Source organism: Notothenia coriiceps, unplaced genomic scaffold, assembly GCF_000735185.1.
Source record: "Notothenia coriiceps isolate Sejong01 unplaced genomic scaffold, NC01 NC01_scaffold00024668, whole genome shotgun sequence".
NCBI classification, from domain to species: Eukaryota; Metazoa; Chordata; class Actinopteri; order Perciformes; family Nototheniidae; genus Notothenia; species Notothenia coriiceps.
This window is the reverse complement of record NW_011357369.1, coordinates 1,085,483-1,107,302: the sequence shown is the minus strand read 5'-3', so window position 1 is coordinate 1,107,302 and position 21,820 is coordinate 1,085,483. Positions and strand designations below refer to the sequence as shown.

Here is a 21,820-nt window from a genome sequence, read left to right as displayed (position 1 = left end):
TTACTTTGCTTGGCAGCCTTGCATTCTTTGGATAAGACAATATTTGTAACATATGTACTTTCAATTGCTCTGAACATTTCAATAAGTGCAGGTGTCTTTAAGTCTTTGAGTTTCTATCATATTTTATTTCACTTCCTCTGACCAGTCCCACTTTTATTTGGAAGTGTTGTGTCAAGTTGTACACAGTGCAAGGAGAGACACCACACCATGACTTTTTTTCCTCTTCAATAAATATTTTTCAAGGCTTACAGAACCGGGAATTTCCAGCGTATTCATGTTCTGTATAAACTGTAAAGCCCCCTGAGACAAAAGTATAATTTGTGATATTGGGCTGAATAAATGCACTTTGATTGACTTTGATTGATTGATTTGGCGCAAGAAGTACTTCACTCCAGAGCCATCAAGAGCCAGATATAAATGTTTATTAGCGTCAAAAATGGTGTTGCATATTAAAGGTTTTTCTACTAACTAAAACTCAGTAACAGGAGTGTAAGGAATGGGATTTCTAACAGGTCATCTCCACTAGCAGTGAGAACACGCACACATATTAACAAGCAGCACAATACACACTAGGATAAATCAACATGAGAATTGCATTTCTGGGATTGAACCCACCACCTTCTGACTCAAAGACAATAGCTCTTCCTCTCAGCCACAGCCTAATTATGGGCTGTTGTTCAGAAATTACGAATTGTTGTTAGAATGGAGTTTTTTTAATGAGAAAAAACCCCTGAAGTTTGGTAAAGTTTGAAAGAAACAGAGGCTTAAGTCCAGTTTTTTTCCCCACACGTCCTGGTAGCCTTGGATTTTTCTGGAACAAATTTGAAAAATGGATGGTTACTACTGGCGATGAGTTCAAACAATGTTCTTTAACAATATCTTTGTGTCACCTTGTAACCCTAATAAACGTAGAACCCAATCCTGTCAAATTTGACTGGAATATACGTGTACTGGTGCCTTTTCTTTGGCTGAAGGGATAAATGGAGGCCTAACCAGAGGGTTGGTGGTTTGCCTCCCAGCATGGCAAAGTGAAGTGGGAGACGCCCCTCCCCCCACATCTCAGAGGGACCTGAAAAACATTAATAATAATAATTCAATCATAAAAAATGTAGGGATATTTAATTCACTAAAACTAAAAGGCCCAAACAAATAAATATTAAATAATACTAATTATTATTTAATTATTATTATTATTTTAAATGTATATTATTAAGTGATACAAATAAGAATTAAATACATTACTTTTTAGAAATATTTTAAAAAAAAATGGTATATTGAATTAAAAAATGTTTTGCAAAAAAATAAATTTAAATAACAATTACAATATTGGTTTATAAATGGGGACAACGATTTCTGTTTGCTGCTTTAAGAAAGAAACATGCACAAAGGTACAGGACTTTTTATGTTTTAATTTATTTTATGATCTTTGTGAGTTTTTATGTTTTGAGAGTTTTTGTGTCCTTGCCAGCCTAAAGGCGACACCCCCTACCTCCGAGGGACACACAAAAAAAGCACGAATGACGCCTATACAATCCATTTAAACCAAGAAACGGGACATCCCGGTCTTTAAACAGTTCGCACCCTTTCGGTAACTATGACAATCTCCGTCCTTCTCAGCCAATCAAAACCTTACGTTTTTGTCTCTCAAACACGTTATACGCCATCTTGAAAACACACCAGCAGTTTGTTAAGTCGCTCTCAAACAAAAAAAAGGACAAACCACAACAACTCTTTTTTTCGCAGCGTTAGTGTCCGTTATGAATGGTTCACGAAACAAACCGGCACCGACAGTCAGTAAGAGTCAGACGGAGACAGAACCCGGCTCGGAGGCGAGGGAGAGAAAGAGCGGTGGAGGAATGCTGAAGAAGCTGAAGTCAAGGCGCAATCAGCCGGACAAGTGGCCTGTGGTCACCGAGGATGAACTGCGGGCTATGGGGAAAGATATTACCCCAGACAATGTCCTGGGTCTCCGGGCAGTCACGGAGGGTGAGTTATGAAAGCATTGTCTTAGTTAAAGCCGGTAAAATAACACTGCTGTACTGGTACCATTTTACCCTATGCTAACGGTGGCTAAGTGAAGAGTCGACCTGTTGACTTCTTAGTCCACTAATTTCCTGAATCACATTGTTAGTTAGTTAATTTGTCACACAGGTTACTTTATGTCTAAGTTAACTATGTTTTGTGTTGTGCTGTGCATCTTTCCTATTTGTTGATAACCAACTAAGTAGGAGGTTTCCAAGAGCGTAGCAAGGAATTTGGAGCCCCCCCCCAGAAGGGATTTGTTCAGAGCCCCCTGTCCTTAAAGCTGTATTTAAGGATTTCTTTAGCAAACTGGAAAAGATAAACTGATCAACTACTGTCATGTGAAGTAGTCATGGCTCATGTTTAAAAATACAACAACAAGTCTAATTAATTTGCACGTATTCTTCTTTCTAAACAACAAATGCAGGTGTATTCACTAAAAGCTATGTTTTTTTGTCACTAGTGCAGCTTTAAGTAATGGATTCTGATGTTTTTGCCTTTTAATCACCTGGAACAGTCACTTTCTTCCACACACGAGTAAAACACCAGTGTTTGGTATTGGAAACCCAGACTACCAAAGTTGCAGCTAATGCTTAACGCCTTCCATTGTTTTTAGCCTTTTCCCCGGACCAGACAACAATGGCATTACTTCCCTTCTTTCTCACAAGACTTGACTGAATAGCCGTGAGCCTGCGCAGTGGAATTATTCACCACCACTGCAAGGTGCAGCAACCAAAAAAAGATACTCAGACCCTAGTTTTTCCTTGAGTGCTGGCTCTATTGTCAAAGTAAGGGTGAACCTTTGTGGATCAAAGCTTTGTGACTTGCCTCAAAATTCCTCATGTAGGTATTAGTTAAGCTAATTAAATATCAAAGAATTGCCTCTGTTTGCTAGAGTGTAGTTCTGAAACTATAGGTCTGCTAGTCCTTTGTTAGAAAATAATCACTAAGTTCTTTAATAATAGGTTAACTTTTACAGGGGAAAAAAAGCAAATACACCCGTTTTTAGCCTTTGTTAAAAATCGAGATGTCATGTTTTTCTCTGTATGATATCATATTAAAGTGGATATGTTTGTTTTTGGACGGGCAAAATAAGACATTTAAAGACATAACCTCTGAACTCAAGAAACTAAGATGGACTTTTTTTACTTTCTTTTTATATTTTAAGAGACTTAAATTATGAATCTAACAAAAAGCCTTACTAATGGTTGCTTGCTCCCTATAAGACTATTGAACTCCTCTACTGAATGTCTGTTTCTCTGAAGTACCTCTTTTATTTCATATTCCAGACTATCTGTGCAAACCTGAAGACAATGTCTACAGCATTGACTTCACACGTTTCAAAATCCGAGACCTGGAAACGGGAACGGTGCTGTTTGAGATTGCCAAACCTCCTAACAGCGGTAAGTGACACATTTACATCTGCCTCTTGAAGATTCAACCATTCACAAAACTCACACAGTCTTGTTCATGGAGATGTGTTTCACTCAACATGATTCTTATGCAGCCAAACTTCTGTATAGTTAATAATAATAATAATAATAATAACAATAGATTTAATTTGTTAGCGCTTTTAAAGGTGCTCAAAGACGCTTTACAGATAATAGTGAAGAAAAAAGAAAAGAGAAGAAAGGAACAACAAATAAATATATAGTTAAAGTTAAAGTCAAATAATACAAAAACAATCACACATGAATAGCCAGATTGAAGAGGTGAGTTTTTTGAAGGTGGTGAGGTCGGTGCAGTCTCTGATGGGTTGTGGGAGTTATTGATACTTATTGATTGTCACTGGAAAGCTAGCCCTTGCTAAAAGGACCATTAGGGAGAAACATGTGTACAGACCATAGACTGTACTGTAGATCAGACACAGTGATTGTGCTCAGTTATAGCCCAGAGGTGTTGTTCTGTCAGTAAAGCACAGTATGACCAAGCGTGAGTACCGCAGTCTTTCCATACAGTCTGCTTTGTATATGGATCTTACCCTATTGTCATATGCTCTTCCTGGGTCGGGTTTACCTCCTAAAAATGTCAACATATTTGAATTGCATTATTTTTACTATTAAGTTAACGCATTCATTAAAATAAATTTAGATTTTAGAAAATATTTGGGAATCATCAGTGTGTCTTCTTGATTGATATCTTTTGACATTGCTCTTGCACATCACAGATAATAATAGTGCTTCATCTGCATACCCACATCTTTTCAGCCCAGTTTCTCCTAGCTTTGTTTCCTATCCTGTGATTATTTCATGTAGGACAGCTTAACATGTTTTCTGTTTTAGGTCCTCTGGACGGTGAAGAGGAGAGTGGGGATGTAGACACCAGCGCGGGGCGTTTTGTGCGATATCAGTTTACACCGGCCTTCCTGAAACTGTGCACTGTTGGTGCAACGTAAGTCAATTAACCATAACGCTCTGAATTGTAATAGCTGCATGCATAATAAGCAGACTTTAAAGTGCAAAACTGAATTGTGAATGTTGTCTTTCTTGTTTCTGTTCTCTAAACCTCAGTGTGGAGTTCACCGTGGGAGACCGGCCAATTAACAGCTTCCGTATGATTGAGAGGCATTACTTCCAGGGACGCCTCCTAAAGAACTTTGACTTTGACTTTGGCTTTTGCATTCCCAACAGCCGCAACACATGTGAACACATTTATGAGTTTCCACAGCTTCCAGATGACCTCAGTGAGTTTATTTTTCCTCAGCCAATAATGTTAATGCTGTTGCAGGCATGTACGCGTTGCCATATTGGAAATGCTTAGCTATCAAACTGGTGTCATAACCTTGAGTGACATTTATAAAAATGAATTAGTTAAAAGACTTTTCGGCATGCTGCACGACTGGAAGCCAGTTTTTTGTTACTGCCTTCATTTAAGGCCATAAGATACATTCATAAAATAAATAACTGTGTTCCCCGGTAGATTCTAAGTTATCTCCAATGCACATTTTCTTAAAATGAGCGACAGGAGAAGAGATGCATAAACACAGCCGTAAGATCCATACGTTGCTCCCAGGAAATGAATTAAAATAGGACAGACTCAAACCAACTACGGTACTAATTGTAAGTGTCACAAATGGTGGAATAATTAAATTATCTGTAAGGCTTTGTTGGCAGTCTGATGGTCTCACATTGTGCAGTGGGCAAAATGATCTTATGACAATTATCACACATCTGGAACTGTATACATATTTATACCTTATAGTTCATATCTTGATCTTTGTTGAAATATTTGTCTTCCTTCTCTCCCTGTCAGTTCGCCTCATGGTGGCGCACCCTTACGAGACCAGATCGGACAGTTTCTACTTTGTGGACAACAAACTCATCATGCACAACAAGGCGGACTATGCCTACAACGGCGGTCTGTAATACCTGAAGGGGAGAAATATTTGCGATATTCAGAGGGGGATTGCTTTCATCGCATTACAACCATCCAAAAGCTTTCTTTGGGGGCGGGGGGGCAGAAGTCATATTCTCTTTGTGAACATTCCCTCCAAACGTGACAACATTCTTCACAATGGACCACATCTGCCTCCGTACAAAATCATGGATCCATTCATCAGTACCTCATTGACCTCAGCTTCTGGGACTCTGAGGAATGTTCTGTCAAATATGTGTTTTGTGAAATCTGACTCTTTGCTCTGTCTTTTTATTTGTCATTCAAATATCATGTAACATTTTTGCCTTAAGTTTCTTGCCGTCTCTGCTGGAAAGGGACACTTTGAATCACAGACCTCTCATGGAAAAGCCTATGGGTTGTGTCAGTTATAACTCCATTTGCTTTAGTATATAGATGTTATCAGTTGATGTTTATTTGAACTACCTTTCGCTAGTGACAACAACTGTGTTTCCCATATGGAAGAACGAACATTAACTAGACGTTTTACAGTATTGTTAGTCAAGGATGATAATGTAGCACTAGGTGACATTGCTTGAGTTTCATTCTTGCTTAAATATCTCCTATCAGTTGTGAGCCATCTGGACTGTTTAGGTCAGATATTTAAGATTGGTGTTCATTTTACGAGGTACATTAGGTTGACCAATCTAGTCTTAAGTAGAAGTTTATTTTTGTTGAAGATAAGCATGAGCTCTTTTCATAATGTTAGGTGCAATATTTACCCTGCTAAAATCTGTTCAACTTTTCGTGACATAATTCGCTGTCAATTGGGAACATTTGTTATATCAAACTCTGCACACTTGAAAACACAAAAAGGTCAAGATATCAGCCTATTTGAGAGTTATTAGACTTGCTTTACATGCCATCCATTGCTAAAACAGCACTGAAAACAGTTTGAAACGGTAAATTGTGAACAAATTACACATAATTGTGTTTTATATATAATATTAAGTTTAATACTAAATAATAGCTTCAACTTAATACTATTGCTTTAAACTTACCTAATACAATTATGTGGAACCTGTTGACATAATACATTTAATTAAAATCCTTTTTTTTTTATTTCTCTGTGTTAAGTCTTCCCACGTTATTGTACTCCACAAAGCACACGTTTTTAATAACTTGTCTTCCTGGTTTATTTGGCACAATAGTATACTACAAATCCAACTCTTTTTGAGCAGAATTTGTCTAGCAGTGTGTTATACCTTTTAAACGGGTCGCTGTGTGTATCTTCTGCTGCTCTGAGCTCAGGTTCTCAATCTACTAATGATATACAAAGCAGGACAATACAGAGTGATGTTCTTTGGTAGTTGATCTTTTTTTTATTAATAAGGCAGCAGGACAGACACAGAAGTTGACCTGTTTTAAGGACGATACCGGTGGTTTTGCATATTGTTGGCCTACAAATGTTGAATGTCTATTAGTTACAACAGTTTTAATTTGCAATTAGATCTGTCATTTACCATTACTTGTTAATTATTTTCTAAATGTAAGAAAATATTGCTTTGATTAGCTGGTTCCATTTTTTTCTTTTCTTTCGGTACAGACAGTCAGGTGTTTTAGTGGCTGTCTGAAATGCAGAAAATAACACCTTGCAAATGGTCAGCATTGCTTTAATTCTATTATGCAATGTATTTAAATCATGCAAAACCACTGGAACAGTCTGGAAGTAATTTCCAAAACTCAAAAGCTCCTCTCACTGTACTTTGTAACATGACTCCATGTGCCTTATATCCAGGTGTTCATTGTTAAGTTGTTTATTGTGTAAGGAAACGTTGTACATCGTCCACCTGTAAGGCAAAAACGGCATTAAGCTGAAGGAAAGATAATTCATTTCCGACGTCTTGCAGTACTGCCTTTTGTGAAACAGGTGTCTTACAGCCTGCGTTGAGTCATTTTGTACATTCTTATTTTATCTTTGGGATTTTAATGTTTGAAGCATCAGTGACAACTCATGATGTAGCCCATTAATAACTCAAACAAGTGTTGTATCAGGCACACACTTTGAACAGCTGAAGCTTTTCAATGACCCAATACTACCACCTCAATTTATTTGACAATTGGACTCAATGGATGTATCTCAGTCTGCTGTTTTGGTTAGCAGCACTGGTGTTGCTATGCCAAACAGTATCGGTCAGCGGTATTTTATTGTAAAAAATGAAAATGCCTTGAGAAGAGGGTCCTATTTGTGTTTCTGCACAAAAAGTCTAATAGACTGTTTGGATCAATGTATGGATCATATTTGTAACCCGTTGCATAGACCCCTCCTTTTTTATTGTCTAATTTTACAAGTGATAAACTCATGTTCATTCAAATGTATTGTAAATAAAAATATTAGACTGAAAAACATTGAAAAGCTGGTGTTTATTTTGAGTAGATTATCAGGGAGTTTGGGAAACTTTTGTCTTTGTTTATCTAGATTAAATCAGCTGTATTGGTACCTTGGGAAAATACAGCAAATCATGCTGATATTAAATCTTGTATCATTTGTAAAAGTTGTTGCAAACTACATATATTGGAAAAATCATGAATATCAATTCATAGTCTTAAAATGAATGTCAGAAATTTAAAATGGAAAATGTATGACATTGTTTTCATTCTTTTTATGGAATGAACATTATTGCACAGCTTGTGGTTTTGTCCTTGTAAATACAATAAATAAATTGCCTTGAATTTTTGTTTAAAAAAAGTTGGTTTCTTGAAGTTGTATGAAGAAAGTGATGTATATAGACACAAATAGCCAGTTTCTGTCAACACAGTTCCCGTTTGACAAACAGACTACATTACCCAGAATGCTCAGCTCAAAACACCAGCGGCACGTGTTTGAGCATGGCGGCCACCGCTAAGAAGATAGTTGGTGTTTCTGAAGACTCAAGCAGCAGTGACGATGAAGTGTTGAGAAGATGTCAGGAGGCCGTTTGGGAAACACGAAGTGACACGAAGAAAGGTAAGGTGTTCCTGTTATGTTAGTAGTGAGAGGCGAGGTGGACAGAGAGAAAACTCCTGTAGGAATACGACATTAGCCTGGTGAGAAACCCACCTCTGATTTAAATCCAGAGGTGGTAGAGTCGAAATGTCAGAAATATATATTTGTATTGCACTTCACTGCTCATTAACTTGCTTTAACTTCTTGCAGCATGCTTGTTTTAACCTTCAGCGCTAATGTAGACACAGTATTTATTAAATGCATGTTACCTGATGATGACTGCTGCTATCTGTGTTTTAGATGGGGGCAATGTGCAACAGTCAAAACGGTAAGCCTTTTATAAATGTATATTTAAGTTATAAGAGCTAGTGTTTTGGATTGTTTATCTCCACTTCAGCTATTAAGGTTAAATACTCCAAATGTCCCAGCTATAGCTATATTATCAACGTGCAACCAGGGCAAACAATTAGCACCATTCACCAACCAAATGCTCTTGATATATAAAAAGGACTGGGGGATTTGCATAACTTACCGGCCCAATAAACAATGATTTTCTGGTTAAATTACAAAACTTAATTTTGGACATATGCGGCTTCTCTTTAGTGAATGGTCCAATGACAGAATTTCATACAAAATATTCAATCAATCAATAATCATAAATCAAGTAAGTTTGACTATTGTCTTGTTGTGCAACAGAATTGTTGTCGCTGACCATGATCACGATGCCAACGAGCTCCAGGTCACCCAAGGGTTTCGAACACATGTCGCCAAAAAGTTAGGAAATCTTCTCGACAGGTATGTAGTTTGACTTCTCTGCATTTTCATATCAATGTGAGGCGAAGATCCATATATTTGAAAACTTAACAAATATTGTCCCCTTTCCTGTCAGTCGCTTTACAGAGATGAAGACTGAAACTGAATCCTGTGCGGAGTCAGCAAAATGTGATGATGATGATGAGGGTACATTTTCTCTTTTATTTTGGTACCTACTGCTTTTCAGGGTATGCTGTTATTTTTAAAGGCATGCCCATCCACATGTTTTATTTTGTTTCTTTCCTTTTTTAGGATTTCTTCTGTTTTCTACATCAGTCCCGGGACAGGCAGCTGTAGAAGCCCCAGCCCCTGTGAGGCGGCGGCCTATCTCCAGCTCAAGGTTCTTATTATTACATTTTAAAATGTCATTTATTTGTATAGTAGTTAAAGGTTTAGTTTCAAAGTGACTTTGTATAAGGGACTTATCTAAAGTCAGTGTATTACCTACTGTACATTGAGGTTGGCACGCCCACGGTTTGGAGAAACGAGCGTGAGTGACTGCACAGAGGCATAGCAATGTACTGCTGAAACAATACGTATTTTAGCCTACTATTAAAAAAAAAAAGCCTCACTTAGGTGATTTAAAAGTCTGGAGTCTGATATCTTTGAAGAAAGCATAGGTAGCATCTTCAGAAAGGGTTGTCTGACGGCAAGGAACATTGTTGTCAATATAGCATACACGTAAACAATTTTTTAGGTGAGGCTTTTAACACCAACAAACTAATAGAACAAGGTAGCATTAGACTAATAACTGCCTTTTTTTGCTTGTTAAAAATACAGTTTGTTGACTCTGGTCAGTTCCTGTCTCAAATATATATTTTTTGCTTCCATGCCGGAATTTCTCCCTGCTCCCCAAACTGGGGACTTGCCAAGCTCCGTCTACTGTAGCAGATACACTGACTATAAACAAGCACCTTATACAACCTGACTTAAAAACATCCTGACTATCCCTGTAACTCATATATTTCTCTGTTGGTGACAGTGACAGTGACAGTGAGATGGAAATGAGGCTGCGGGAGGCGGCAGTGTCTATCAAAGATCTCTTGCCCTCTTTTTCGCTGCCCTCTACACTCTCCACCCCCTCATCTGAGCTTCCCTGCTCAGAAAATATAAAGGAAAAGAAAAACGTGGTAGAGGAAAAGGAGAACCATGTTGTTAAGAAGAAGAAGAAGAAGAAAAAGAGGAAACGGAAACAAGAGAAGGGTGAGCAGGTAGACTCTGCAGGTTCTCCTGTTAATGATGAGCATGGGAACTCTGAGCAGGAACACACGCAGGTCAAAGTGAAGCGGAAAAAGAAGAAGAAGCGACACACAGAGGAAGAAGTATGATGTGAATTTCTTTTGACTTATCCTTCACTGTTTTGGGATGTTTGTTATCCAGTCTCTCACAAGCTTGAAATATATATCCCAAAACATTTTGAATATGTTTTAGGAAGCTGTGTGTTTAAGAACATTCATCATTTACACAACAGTAAAACTGTATCTGAACAAAAAACCCTTTTTCATTAAAAAACCTTTTCATACCAATCCATGCTTATTCTTGAAATAATCTTTATTTTACTGAAAGAAGTCTGAAAAAGCATTTCAAAGCAGTGACATAAAAAAAATGTTGGCAACACGCAATTTACAAGTTACAACTTAATTTACAAATTATGAAAGTCACTATACACTTCAATGAAAATACATTTCTGTGTTGATTTTTCATTTGATTGTTGTATCAAAGGGTTAATCTTCTCTAATGTCAATCCTTGTTCGTATTACAGTGGTTTCAGAGAGTCTTTAAAAACATCAAAACTGAATCGTCCCTGTGGCCCCTGACTCCAGGTATTTTTCTGGAAATGTACAGCAGAGGTAGCCCTCTACCTAAAACACTGTCTCGCTGCAGCGCTTCTACTGTGCAGTGGAGACCATTTGTGTAGGGATGTAGGAGCTGATGTCTGTTGGTGAAGGTGAGAGGAGGAGAGACTGATGACTTTCTGTCGTGTGAGAAGCAGGATACAGCTCTAGGCTCTCGGATGAAGCTGTTGATAATATAAATACATAGAAATGAAAATCATGGAAGAGGATTAGGGCCATATGTGAACAAATGTAACAGAGTTCAAAGTCAGACATTATTAAATGTTCTCCAATTGATCTAATCAGATTAAGCCCAGCTTGATTGTGTCATGCTAAAAGTGACTCCAAATGTTAAGGAGTAACCTTGTTGTGTACCTGGCACAGGTGTTTGTGGCTGCATATGTAGAGAGTCTTCTTGTAAAGGAGAGTCTGTAAGTTCCTCAGGATCTGCTGTTAGAATCTATCAAAGAAAAGAAAAACAGACACATTTTGTAACCAAAATATTATTATCCGTGCTTCTTTGCAGTCTGGTTGTATGAAGTATTTATCTATAATCAGTGTCAAATCAACAGTAGCCTATCGTCACACAAGTAGCGGCAATACACATTTTAGCCGCCTAAAAAAAACAACTATATTCGTTTAGGTGATGCCCTTATCAATCCTTTTTGACAACCAACACTCCATTAAGGGAACAGTCATTTTACCGTGCAGAAAATGGGGGTTGCTCATTTGCTGCTGCCTCTATCTTTTAAGTCACACAATACAACACGCAGCTAGAGGTCTCCTGTGTTTTGCCAGGTAAAATGACTGTTTTTGTCAATGGAGGCTGGTGGCTTTGAGGAGAGCATAGATGGTCAGCTTCAGTTCCCTGACGGAAATGGCTGTCTAACAATAGGTTCAGGCGGTAAAAATATTCTATATATAGCGTTTTGGTAAACTGATATATTTAGTTGTTTAGATGCGCCTTTATTTTGCTGCTTCCTCCCTCCACAGAAGAACATTGCTTTAACTTCCAAGCAATATCTTCTTTCAGTTTCTCCAAACTTGGAATGTCCTGACTGTCATTCACTGTAGGTACTTCACTGACTGTAGATAAGCACCTCATCCAATTTAATAAAAACAAATATCCCTTGAAACATCCTGAACCCCTAGACTCGATTACCTGTCTGACAGCAGTGAGGCTGGTGAGCGTCCCCAGGCTGCTGCCCTCAGTGATCACCATGGCTTGGGAAAGCAGACTGGATGGTACTGAGTGGTACTGAGGCGAATCGGACTTGTTGTACACTGTAATGAGGATCACATGGTCAAACTTATCCCAACATTACACATAAACTCTAATCAGATTGTTGCTGTGATCTTACAGTGGCATGGCAGTTGCGCCATGGTTGCCATGAAGGGGCTGGCCCCCATGTGGCTCTGGAGTTGGTGTGATATGTGCTGCTGTGGAGAGCTGTGAAGCTGCTGCTGGAACGAGATTGGCTGGAGAGTGGTGAACCCGCCCCCCACGTTGTTGATAACAGGCATGCTCTTGGGCTGCCCAGAGGCTAAACCTGTGAATCGTAACGCACTGTTTTCGGGTTGTTTTTTTTAGAGATGCATGATATTGTCATGTCATTGGTAAATATAGGTTACATAATAAAGAAAAGATTATTATGTGCATTCAATGGAAAATACATGTGTGGAAAAATATACCTCATATTTAAGTCTGATTTATAGTAAGGCCGATCAGTTCATCGGGCTCTTTCATTGGACTTAAAATTAGGGTTTTTTCTTGGACTGAAGCGGCTTTGGTGTTTTCACATCGTCTGAATGTTACAAGTTTGTTAGTGAGTCATAAAAGTGCAGCGAGGTGTGGATTCAGGTGGTCAGCAGCACCTAGTCAATTTGTGTGGGGCCTCCCTTACTGTTACCCCCACCCCTACACATTCAGCGAACAATGGCATATACACACATCAGGGCAGCCTTTACTATAATTCTTAAAATATCAGTCAATTTAGGGGTTTACTTCTGTAGATCTTATTTTTGTTTTGTTGCATTGTGCTTTTTTTTGCTCTGCGATCACATTATCGGACATTTTGCCAATAGCTGTCGATAAGCTGTCAACTACCATTTGATAAGCAATTTGACCTTATAGAAAAACAGCCACATAAGTATATTGTGTATAAATCGAGGTCTGAGTGTAGTTCAGATTAACCCTACTTTTACGTTGTTTTGTTACGCCAGGGGTTCCTATTCTTTATATTCATTAATCAAAGTTAATATATTATTTTGTTTAACCATCTGAATGTAAAGCATTAATACTCATTTGGAGAAGGCATCATTAAATGCAAAGGCAATTGAAGCCAAGTGTTAGCAAAAATGTAATATCTTGCATCGCTGTAAATGTTTTTTTATATTCTATCAGAAAATAAACTAGAGCTCCAATGTTACCAATGAGAAGCGAGGACTCCCCCAGGCTCATCACGCTGGGTAGTGAGGCCATGATGAGGCCCTGGGAGGAAGCAGTGGAGGCAGACAGGCTGTGCAGCGAGGTCAGAGTGCTTACAGGAGGCAGAGGGCCTCCGCTGGACACCTGAGGGCAGAGGACAGCGTGGTCAGGATGGCAGCAGTGTATACAGGTAGTTTATCAAAACTAGCACCTGGACACCAGCCCTCACCAGTTTGGGGTTGTGCGTCTCCAGGAGTGTTTGGCTGGGCTCCAGTTGTACAGGGCTGACCACCAGACGTCCCACTATCTCCCCCACGCTCCCCCGCGCAGAGCTCATCGCGTCACACAGGATCTGCTGGCTGTATTTCATACCTGGAAAACAAGAAGTCAGGCCCCACAACACTGACAGGGGTTATATTATAATGTAAGTAAGCGCATTTACTTTAAGTAATGAGTATTTCCGGTGTGAGCGCTACAATTCGGAGGCAAATATTTGACTAAGTTAATATGGAAACATTAGTCCCTAGTTCCTTGCAGATTTAGATTTGAATAAAAAACATAAATCAAAACATACGCTTAATAATATTAATGAATGAATAGCCCTTCATACATGAAGGGCTATTAATTAATAACATTTTGTTAAATGGTAGATGATGATACGTTGTACTTGAGCATATTTAAGGTTTTTACATAATACGTAACAGTATTTCCAGACTGTTCTTAAGGATATTTCCTAAAATATAATATCTGAGCACTTTTTCCACCACTGCATTGATTGATTTGCAAATGGCAGCATAAGGGAACTGAGAAATATGAGCATCTGAACCAGAACCTGTACAGTCATGTCTACAAGGGTCTGATGGTTGTACACCATGGGATCAAAAAGAAAATACATCCTGTATAGGCAAGTCTAATCTCAATCCTGCTTCCTCTTTCAGTTTAGATTTCACTCTTGAATTTCAATGTGTACTCTCTTCCAACCCTGTTAGTGTGTTACCATGCTCTGGACTCTGGATGTTGAGGTGAGAGGAGGAGGAAGATGGGTTGGGGAAAGGTGTGTCGAGAGCCAGTTTGTTGCGAAAGGCCTCCTCTTTGCGGCGGTTTGCAAACCAGTTGTACACTCGGACCTCGGTGACCAGGTTAGAGCCCAGGCCGGCGAGCTGCGACGACGACACCCCCCTCTGATGGCACTCTGCCCTGAGGGAGGCACAGCACACTGTTACATGGCTTTTATTTTGAAGGCAGGGCTACGTTAGAGAAGTAAAAGAAAATGACCACTCTCCCCTAGAAAGAAATATTTGTCTTATTGACTTTATTTTCTACACATAGAAAATGATTACAGTAATAAACTCAATGCTTTTCAATTAAAGTAAGGATTCCTCTCCAGAACAGAATCACACCTCTTAAGAAACAGGGTTTCTTTCTATGTATTCATATGTATCAACAAATGGATGGTGAAGGGTTGCTGCCTTAATAAATAGGAAGGCACTATCTCCTTTCCTTTATTAAAGGATGGTCCAGTGCACACTATGCTACCAGTTATTGTGGCGTAGGGAATTCACAAAAACAATTTAATGATGTCGACTTAAAATACATTAAATGACAATGTGTTTAATGAAATCTATTTAACTATGTTAAATATGGGTTTTGTTGTGTTTGTTAATGGTAAATGATTTGCACTCAAAATACTTGAGAAGGTAAAGAGAAGGTCTGTAACCATACATGTGCAAAAACAATACAATAATTATACTCATATTGAGATTTAAGATTTTTTAAAAAGTGTATATAAATGGCACAAACAAGGATTGTGGCTAATTCAGTCCTTATCTATTGTTTGAAAGGAATTGATCAGATGTTAAGTGGGTTTAATAATCATATTTCAAGGCTGGCCTCGCTCGTTCTTTTGGTCTTGTTGGGTGAAGCATCAAAACTGTTTAAAAAAATCAGATATATTTGAATGATCCTGTTTTGTCCTTGTACCATCACTAAGGCTCACCTGTTACAATCCTCCACTAACCCCTCTCTCTCCTCCTTGCTGGGGTTCTTCTGTCGCTCGTAGGCGTGGAAGAGGATCTGCAGGGAGGCTGGACCCCATTTAAACCTGTTCCTCCGTCCTTTCCTTGTTTCCTCTCCTTGCTCCTCTGCAGATCCAAGGCCATGTTTGGCATTGGTAAATTCTGAAAGGTAATTATTTTTCACTTTTTCACACCTCTCTTTCAGTACCTCACTTGATGCATGTTTATAGTAGAAAGAAGAGCCTCTGCAGCTCGTCCTTGTACTCACGCTGGCTGATCTCGCACTGCTTCTTGACGTACCAGGTGTACAGAGACGCTCTCTTCTGGTTCTTCATGGGCGTGCCTTTGTTGAGGTGCTGGGAGAGATGGGACTGGTTGAGCCCTGTGGATTCCACCACCTCCCTCTGAGGGAGGTTGTGCTGCTGCATGTAGCTTTTCACAATTTTAGCAACGTGCCAGGGGTCCTCCCTGTTCGAAAAAATGTATCTTATTTTTGTGTGTTCTTGCCCACCTTTATATTATTGTGTATCCTTTCCACTTTATAGTTTGTTTAGCTTTCGCTTATATCCCGTTACCCTTTCCGTCATATTTCTGGGTTAACACTTTCTAGTCGAGTGCTAAACGGTTCTTCACAACATTGGACATAAAGCGTGGTCATTTAGAGGGAAGTAGAGAGAGGCTTATTGACAGAGAGAGATAAGGGAAAGCACACAGGGGCGAAGTCCAGCACTTTTTAGATCACTGGAGGGGAAACACGTGTAAAAGGTTTATGAAGCCTAATTTAACGCTTGTAACCGTCAGGTAAGCAGCAGATAAATACACAATACTACAAAAAAACTCTCTGACTGGAATTCAGCACAAACAGCATTTTGATATTGGGTTGAACCATATTAAAAAAAAGATTGTAAATAGAGTCTAGTGAGAGTTTTAACACTTTAATAAAAAAACCTCAGATCTCAGTAAAGTGTCCCAATAAAATACTCAGTATATTCTAAATATCATAAACCATCCCTAAAAATATGTAAAAAATATCCCTCATGCCTTTATGTAAACATGACCAGCCCTACTCCATTCATCTCCACCTAAGCATGTAGCTTATTCATTAAGAAATAGTTGTAGAATAATGATGGGGGTGGGTAATTAGTAACTAGCAAAGGAGGAACCCTCTTTAAATTCGCTTCACAAGCCAGTATGCAGAGAGAGAGGCAGATATGCAGGCAGAAGGAGAGTGGATAAAGAGGGAAAAGGAGCAAAGAAGAATACAAAACTAAAAGTGCAGTTTTGATAAACAGGATGTAAAAGAGAAGAAAGGGTGGAATCAAAAATAAGCAAGGTATTTTTTAAATTTGACCACGCACAGACGAATTACTGGGCAAACATAGTATTTTAAGGTGTTTTTTTTAATCAGTGGATCTTCCAGAGCAGTGCTGGGATCTACTCACTGCAGTAGCCGGTCCACTTCAGCCCTAAGTTTGGCCGCCTCCTCGGGGGAAAGCTTCTCCAGCTCTCGGAATATAGGCGGTGGGAAATCCATTTCTCCTTCCTCTGAGCTCTCTCCATCCCCCCTCTCGGTGCCAGTACTCGCCCTGTCTCGCTCCAGTTCCCCTACGGCTTGGACCAGGACGTCCCGGGACAGGCCAGATCCCAGCAGGGCCCAGATCAGCTGCTCCTGAAGGGCGGTCAAACTGCGCGGCTTGGCCTCGGCCCGCTCCTCTATCCTCTCTTCCATTGCTCTGATGCCTTACCTCGCTGCCGCCACGCAAACAAACACTGCTCTCATGTGCACTGCCACGCTCAAACACAGGCAGCGTTGGGCCTCATTATATTAACAGTCCCTCAGATACAGATACTTTAATTTTCCCAGTGTTGAATTTCCTCCCGATGTGTCCTGAGCTGCCTGGTTTTGGCTCTCCACCTGCTGTTTTGCTTTTCAAAGGTCAATATTCTTCTTTTTTTTTTTCTCTCTATTCACCCCCTCCTCCTTTCATGGGCTCTGTGAACTTTGTCCCCACTGCCTCAGTCCCCAACAGTGACCAAAGTGCAATTTAACAACAATAAATAAACGTGAGGGGATGTTAGAGTTGCATGCAGGGCTGCAGAGGCTCCTCTCACAGCCGACAAGTAAAGAAAACATAACAGAAAAAGTTGTGTGGTGCTTTTACACATGTAAATATTTCTGATTTCATAGTGAAACCATCTTTTGGGACGCAGAGAGAAGCTCCTCTTAACCATCTGTTTGCATCATGGATATTATGCAAACTTTAATGATGAAGCATGTAGTGGAAAAGTAATAATTAACACACATATGAACATTATATTAACTGAGCATAAACATGGTCTGATCTTGTCCTGCAGGCCACTAGAGAGCGCTGCTGTGTCATGTTTACATGTGCGCTACCCAGTTTCAGGATGTGTCCCCAGACCAAAGTTAGTTCACATTGGGGGCCGTTGTGTTCACAGTGTTGCTGAGTGGAGAACGAGTTCAATCACTCAGTGGAGAACAGCATTTTGACAGCTTTTATGGTATTGAAAGTAAAAGTACTTGTTCTACCGGAAAAAAAGACTTAAAGACCAACACAGTGATATATTATTATTGATTATATTTTACAACTTTCTTCATTTGTTTTCTAAATGTATCTTTTATTTTTATATATTTTACTTTTTGTATTGTTATATATGAGTTATATATTACTTATTTCACAGTAACTATTTTCACTATGTTTTTATCTTTATGTTGGTTTTTTATAAACTTTTTCTATTTTAGTTTAAATGATTTGACCACATCAGTAATTTACATAATAGACCTTTAAACAGAACTTGAGCTCATATACACAGTTATATTCCACCTATGGTTACAAATATGTTTGTACTTTTTAATGGTTTACTTTTCTTACCTGTCTGGAGTGGATACTTTCTTGTTAAGCACGTTGTAATCTCAGTCTATGTAAACAACCTTTAATCACCTTGATATTGGTGATTGTTGATAGTTTAACTGAACACGTCTTTGGTTTTTACTTTAATGCATTAGCGTGGAGCAGTCACAATGTAAATATAATAGAAATAATGTGCAGTTTATTCCGATGATTTAAAAAAAAGTGGTAGGCAGATGTGAGGGATTTGTTTGCTGCACCCAGAGGTGGTTTTAAACTTTTTTAATTGTTTTTACGTAGATTCATTTCAAAACCTTTTTTTTCCCTTCCAGATTCAATTCTTTATCTTTGATCCACCCTGTTGTGTTTTGTTAAAGAAAGTTGGCAGGAATGATAAGTTGGAAGTGGACTGGGAAAGGAACGAGGGCGAACTGAAAGGGAGAAAACCTTTGAGAGTTAATGTAGTCCTTTATCTTTCTCTCTCTTTCAGTGTAAAACGCTCACTTTCTCTGCCTGTATCACCTTATACCATTCTCAGGTTCAGCCTATCAGCACCTTTTTGTGTGGAGCTCCTGTTACCCCACCCCACCCTTGGGAAGATGGCATTATACTGTATTTGGAAGGGTAACAGAGCTCCCTCTATCTCCCTGAGACATGCCACTGACCTGTAATTAAGTCCCATTGTTCCATTCAGAGGAAACTCCTCACCAAAATGGACAGAGGGCAATGTGTGTGGATTTCCAACAGCTCAGATACCGCTGTGACTAATTCTCCACCACACAAGCTGGGTTTATCAAAATGGACCACATGCAGCACACATTAGGGCTCCTGCATTTCCCCTCTCCAGAGAACTCAAAGCTATGTTGATTGATAATGAGATACAATCCACACTGTCCATCTCTCATTAGTGAGCCTTTGCTGGCTGTGTTCTCTCTCCGTCTCTTCCTCGCCTCTCCCCCCCTTCCCCACCATTCAACCCCATTGATCATGCATGCAGAAATTTAACACACCCCTTAATTCCTGTCCAAATAGCCCCTGTCCCACTTCCAGAGCTTCAGCTGCTCATCTGCAGAGGTAGAGTTGGCCTGTGTGTGCAGGCAGGACACTGGCTGAGGATCAAATCTGTACTGGACACGATCTAGCTACAAGTTTTATTTACTTAAGTTTTTCCATTTGATGCAAGCTTTAAACTTCTACGATACTTAATATATAGGCAAATGTTGTTGCTTCTTATTCCTACATGTATTTGTTAACTTTAGTTACTCTGAAGATTCAGATTAATGATAGAATATATAATCAACCTATGATAATACGTGGTAATCCCTTGCTAAATTATATTTTATTCCCTTGATGACATAGTAATAAGAACACCACCTGTAACATTAAAGTGAAGAACATGTTAATGCATGCATCATTTTAATAATAAGCCTACTGTGAAGAATGAGTATATTACTTTAAAATATGTACTATATAGTACTTTTTTATTCTTATGCTTGCACTTCTGCTTAAGTAAGGTTCTGAATGCACCTTTTACTTGTACTACGTAGTATAATACCTATGTAAAAGATATACTGCACCACTAGAGTATTTGATTGTCCTTGTATATCTGTGCACCCTAGCATTTCACGCTCAGAGATTGTAGGGTGGCTGGGATTATGACTGTGTGTGTATTTTGGAGACATATCTAGCACTAAAAAGTCTCCAGACTTTCTAACCTCAGCAACATAATTTTAAAACCATGGGTAGAACAGCATACATTTTACATTCACAGTGAGTCAAATCTGTTGTTGTCTCTGTGTTGCTCAGCCTATTGATTGTCCCTAACTTTGGTCACCAGGTCACATGTTGAGTCAGTGTTGAGAAGATTAGCCAGAGCTGGCTTTGCTACTAATTAAATACTTAAACCCCAGCAATGAATGAGCACACAGCACACAAAACCTCCTGTTTCACCACACCGCATAAGCCGGTTTGCAATATGGAAGTTGTATTCAGAATAGTATTCAATAGATATTTCACGAGAGACACAGTAGCAGTACCAGAATGTTAAAATACTCTGTTATGAGTAAATCAGAATCGAGTTTATTGCCAAGTACATTTTCTCTTACCAGGAATTTGCTTTGGGGAATTGGTGCAGAACATAAACATAGTTAGAGAAATTAAAGTTATACATAAAAAAATATTCAACAAATGGAGAAAAATCCAATAAAATAAGAAAAAGTACTAAAGAACATTATGTACACCAAGCATACATATAGAAAATAAAAAAATCTTACAAATTGCTATTAAAAACTATGCACATTAATACCTCAATGTTGCAGCATGTAATATGGGGCTTGTTTGTATTACCTATTATATTGCTGTGTAGCCTTACCTGTGATAATACATCATCGTTTATTAGTTGATGTAGTTTGTAATGCCATTTAAAATCTGCAAAGTATTTTAAGTTATCAAAAAGTGTATTGGAGTTAATATACAATATTTGCCTCTAAAGTATTGGGGTAGGTGTATAGAGTAGGACATGAACTAAAATTAGGTAACTGAAGAGTATTTGTACACAATTTGTCATAGATTTCTGGCACTTCATTGTAAACTTTTTTCTTTTATTTAAGTCCTCCCAAAACAGATTATATTCAGAATGCAAATTAGTTATTGTATTTTTGGAATTGTAAAGTGTGCTTGTTAACACTTTATCCAAACTACGAAGGACATTGTGTTAAGTTATTCAACATTGGCGATATGGGACAGGAAGTTCTGCCTTCATAATAAAGGCTTAATGTTTGTCGCTTAAAGGTCCCATGTCATGGCCATTTCTACTGATCATATTTCCATTGTTGAGGTCTACTAGAATAGATTTAAATTGTGCAATTTTCCAAAATCACATTGATTTCTCATACAGCATCTCTGTATAGTATGTGTATTCACCAGGTATTCACTCTCTGTCCTAAACGGCTTGTTGGAGCTCCTGCCACCACCTCCCTGTGAGCCCAGTGTGCTCGGATTGGTCGGGACGTTGCGAGGCTCGTTGCTGCTTACCGCTGCTGCAAGCTGCTGCGAGGAGCGGACAGGTTTCCGGGTCGGCGATACAGCGAGAACAAGCAAAACTCATCCTGAGCACACACAAACACTCGAAGCCGAAGTAAAAAACAATAAGTGTGGCTTGATATTGAGTAAGAAAAATGTTTATAACGCAGTGAGAATGTGTCTGCGGAGAGCATTTCTCCGCGATCCCAACTCGTCTATAACCAGCGTTTACCAAGGGATCCTGGTGTGTGAGGTGTTCCGCGGATTGGTCCATTTGGGCCAATCCGGTCATTTGTTGTTGATTTGGGTGTTGGTATTGACGTATTGTTTACTTCTTATGATGTTTTTGTTGTCATGAATCCATATGACATTACATAGATGCTTGTTAGTGTGTTTACTCTGAATTAATTAGCTGTTTGTAAAAAGAAAAGTGGTTTATTATTGTTTTATTACGCTATATATATTTTTTTTAATAAATATTATTAGGTTAAATTACT

At 38.8% G+C, this 21,820-nt stretch overlaps 4 protein-coding genes across 5 annotated transcripts in view; 2 read left to right on the top strand and 2 right to left on the bottom strand.

Annotated features, from left to right (window-relative positions):
- hsh2d (hematopoietic SH2 domain containing) overlaps positions 1-21,820 on the bottom strand; it is a 364,522-nt gene that overhangs the window by 301,350 nt on the left and 41,352 nt on the right. The window lies entirely within an intron of this gene.
- unc119b (unc-119 lipid binding chaperone B) lies at positions 1,643-7,590 on the top strand. Its single transcript, XM_010782869.1, has 5 exons — positions 1,643-1,986; positions 3,312-3,425; positions 4,305-4,413; positions 4,533-4,705; positions 5,275-7,590. The coding sequence occupies exons 1-5, from the start codon at positions 1,758-1,760 to the stop codon at positions 5,385-5,387; spliced, it is 738 nt and encodes a 245-aa protein (XP_010781171.1). The 5' UTR covers positions 1,643-1,757; the 3' UTR covers positions 5,388-7,590.
- cunh12orf43 (chromosome unknown C12orf43 homolog) lies at positions 8,221-10,676 on the top strand. The gene is made up of 6 exons (XM_010782870.1): positions 8,221-8,362; positions 8,642-8,669; positions 9,038-9,136; positions 9,231-9,301; positions 9,407-9,494; positions 10,137-10,676. The coding sequence occupies exons 1-6, from the start codon at positions 8,245-8,247 to the stop codon at positions 10,480-10,482; spliced, it is 750 nt and encodes a 249-aa protein (XP_010781172.1). The 5' UTR covers positions 8,221-8,244; the 3' UTR covers positions 10,483-10,676.
- Positions 10,734-17,337, bottom strand: hnf1a (HNF1 homeobox a). 2 transcript variants are annotated; one of them, XM_010782871.1, is made up of 10 exons: positions 16,875-17,337; positions 15,701-15,900; positions 15,414-15,594; positions 14,415-14,614; positions 13,647-13,819; positions 13,420-13,561; positions 12,351-12,539; positions 12,152-12,273; positions 11,365-11,449; positions 10,734-11,174 (listed from the first exon to the last, which is right to left on the bottom strand). In XM_010782871.1, exons 1-10 carry the CDS (start codon positions 17,159-17,161, stop codon positions 11,044-11,046), a joined length of 1,710 nt encoding a protein of 569 aa, XP_010781173.1. In that variant the 5' UTR covers positions 17,162-17,337; the 3' UTR covers positions 10,734-11,043. The 2 variants fall into 2 exon arrangements, with proteins under 2 accessions (XP_010781173.1, XP_010781174.1); XM_010782872.1 differs by having other exon boundaries at positions 13,647-13,789.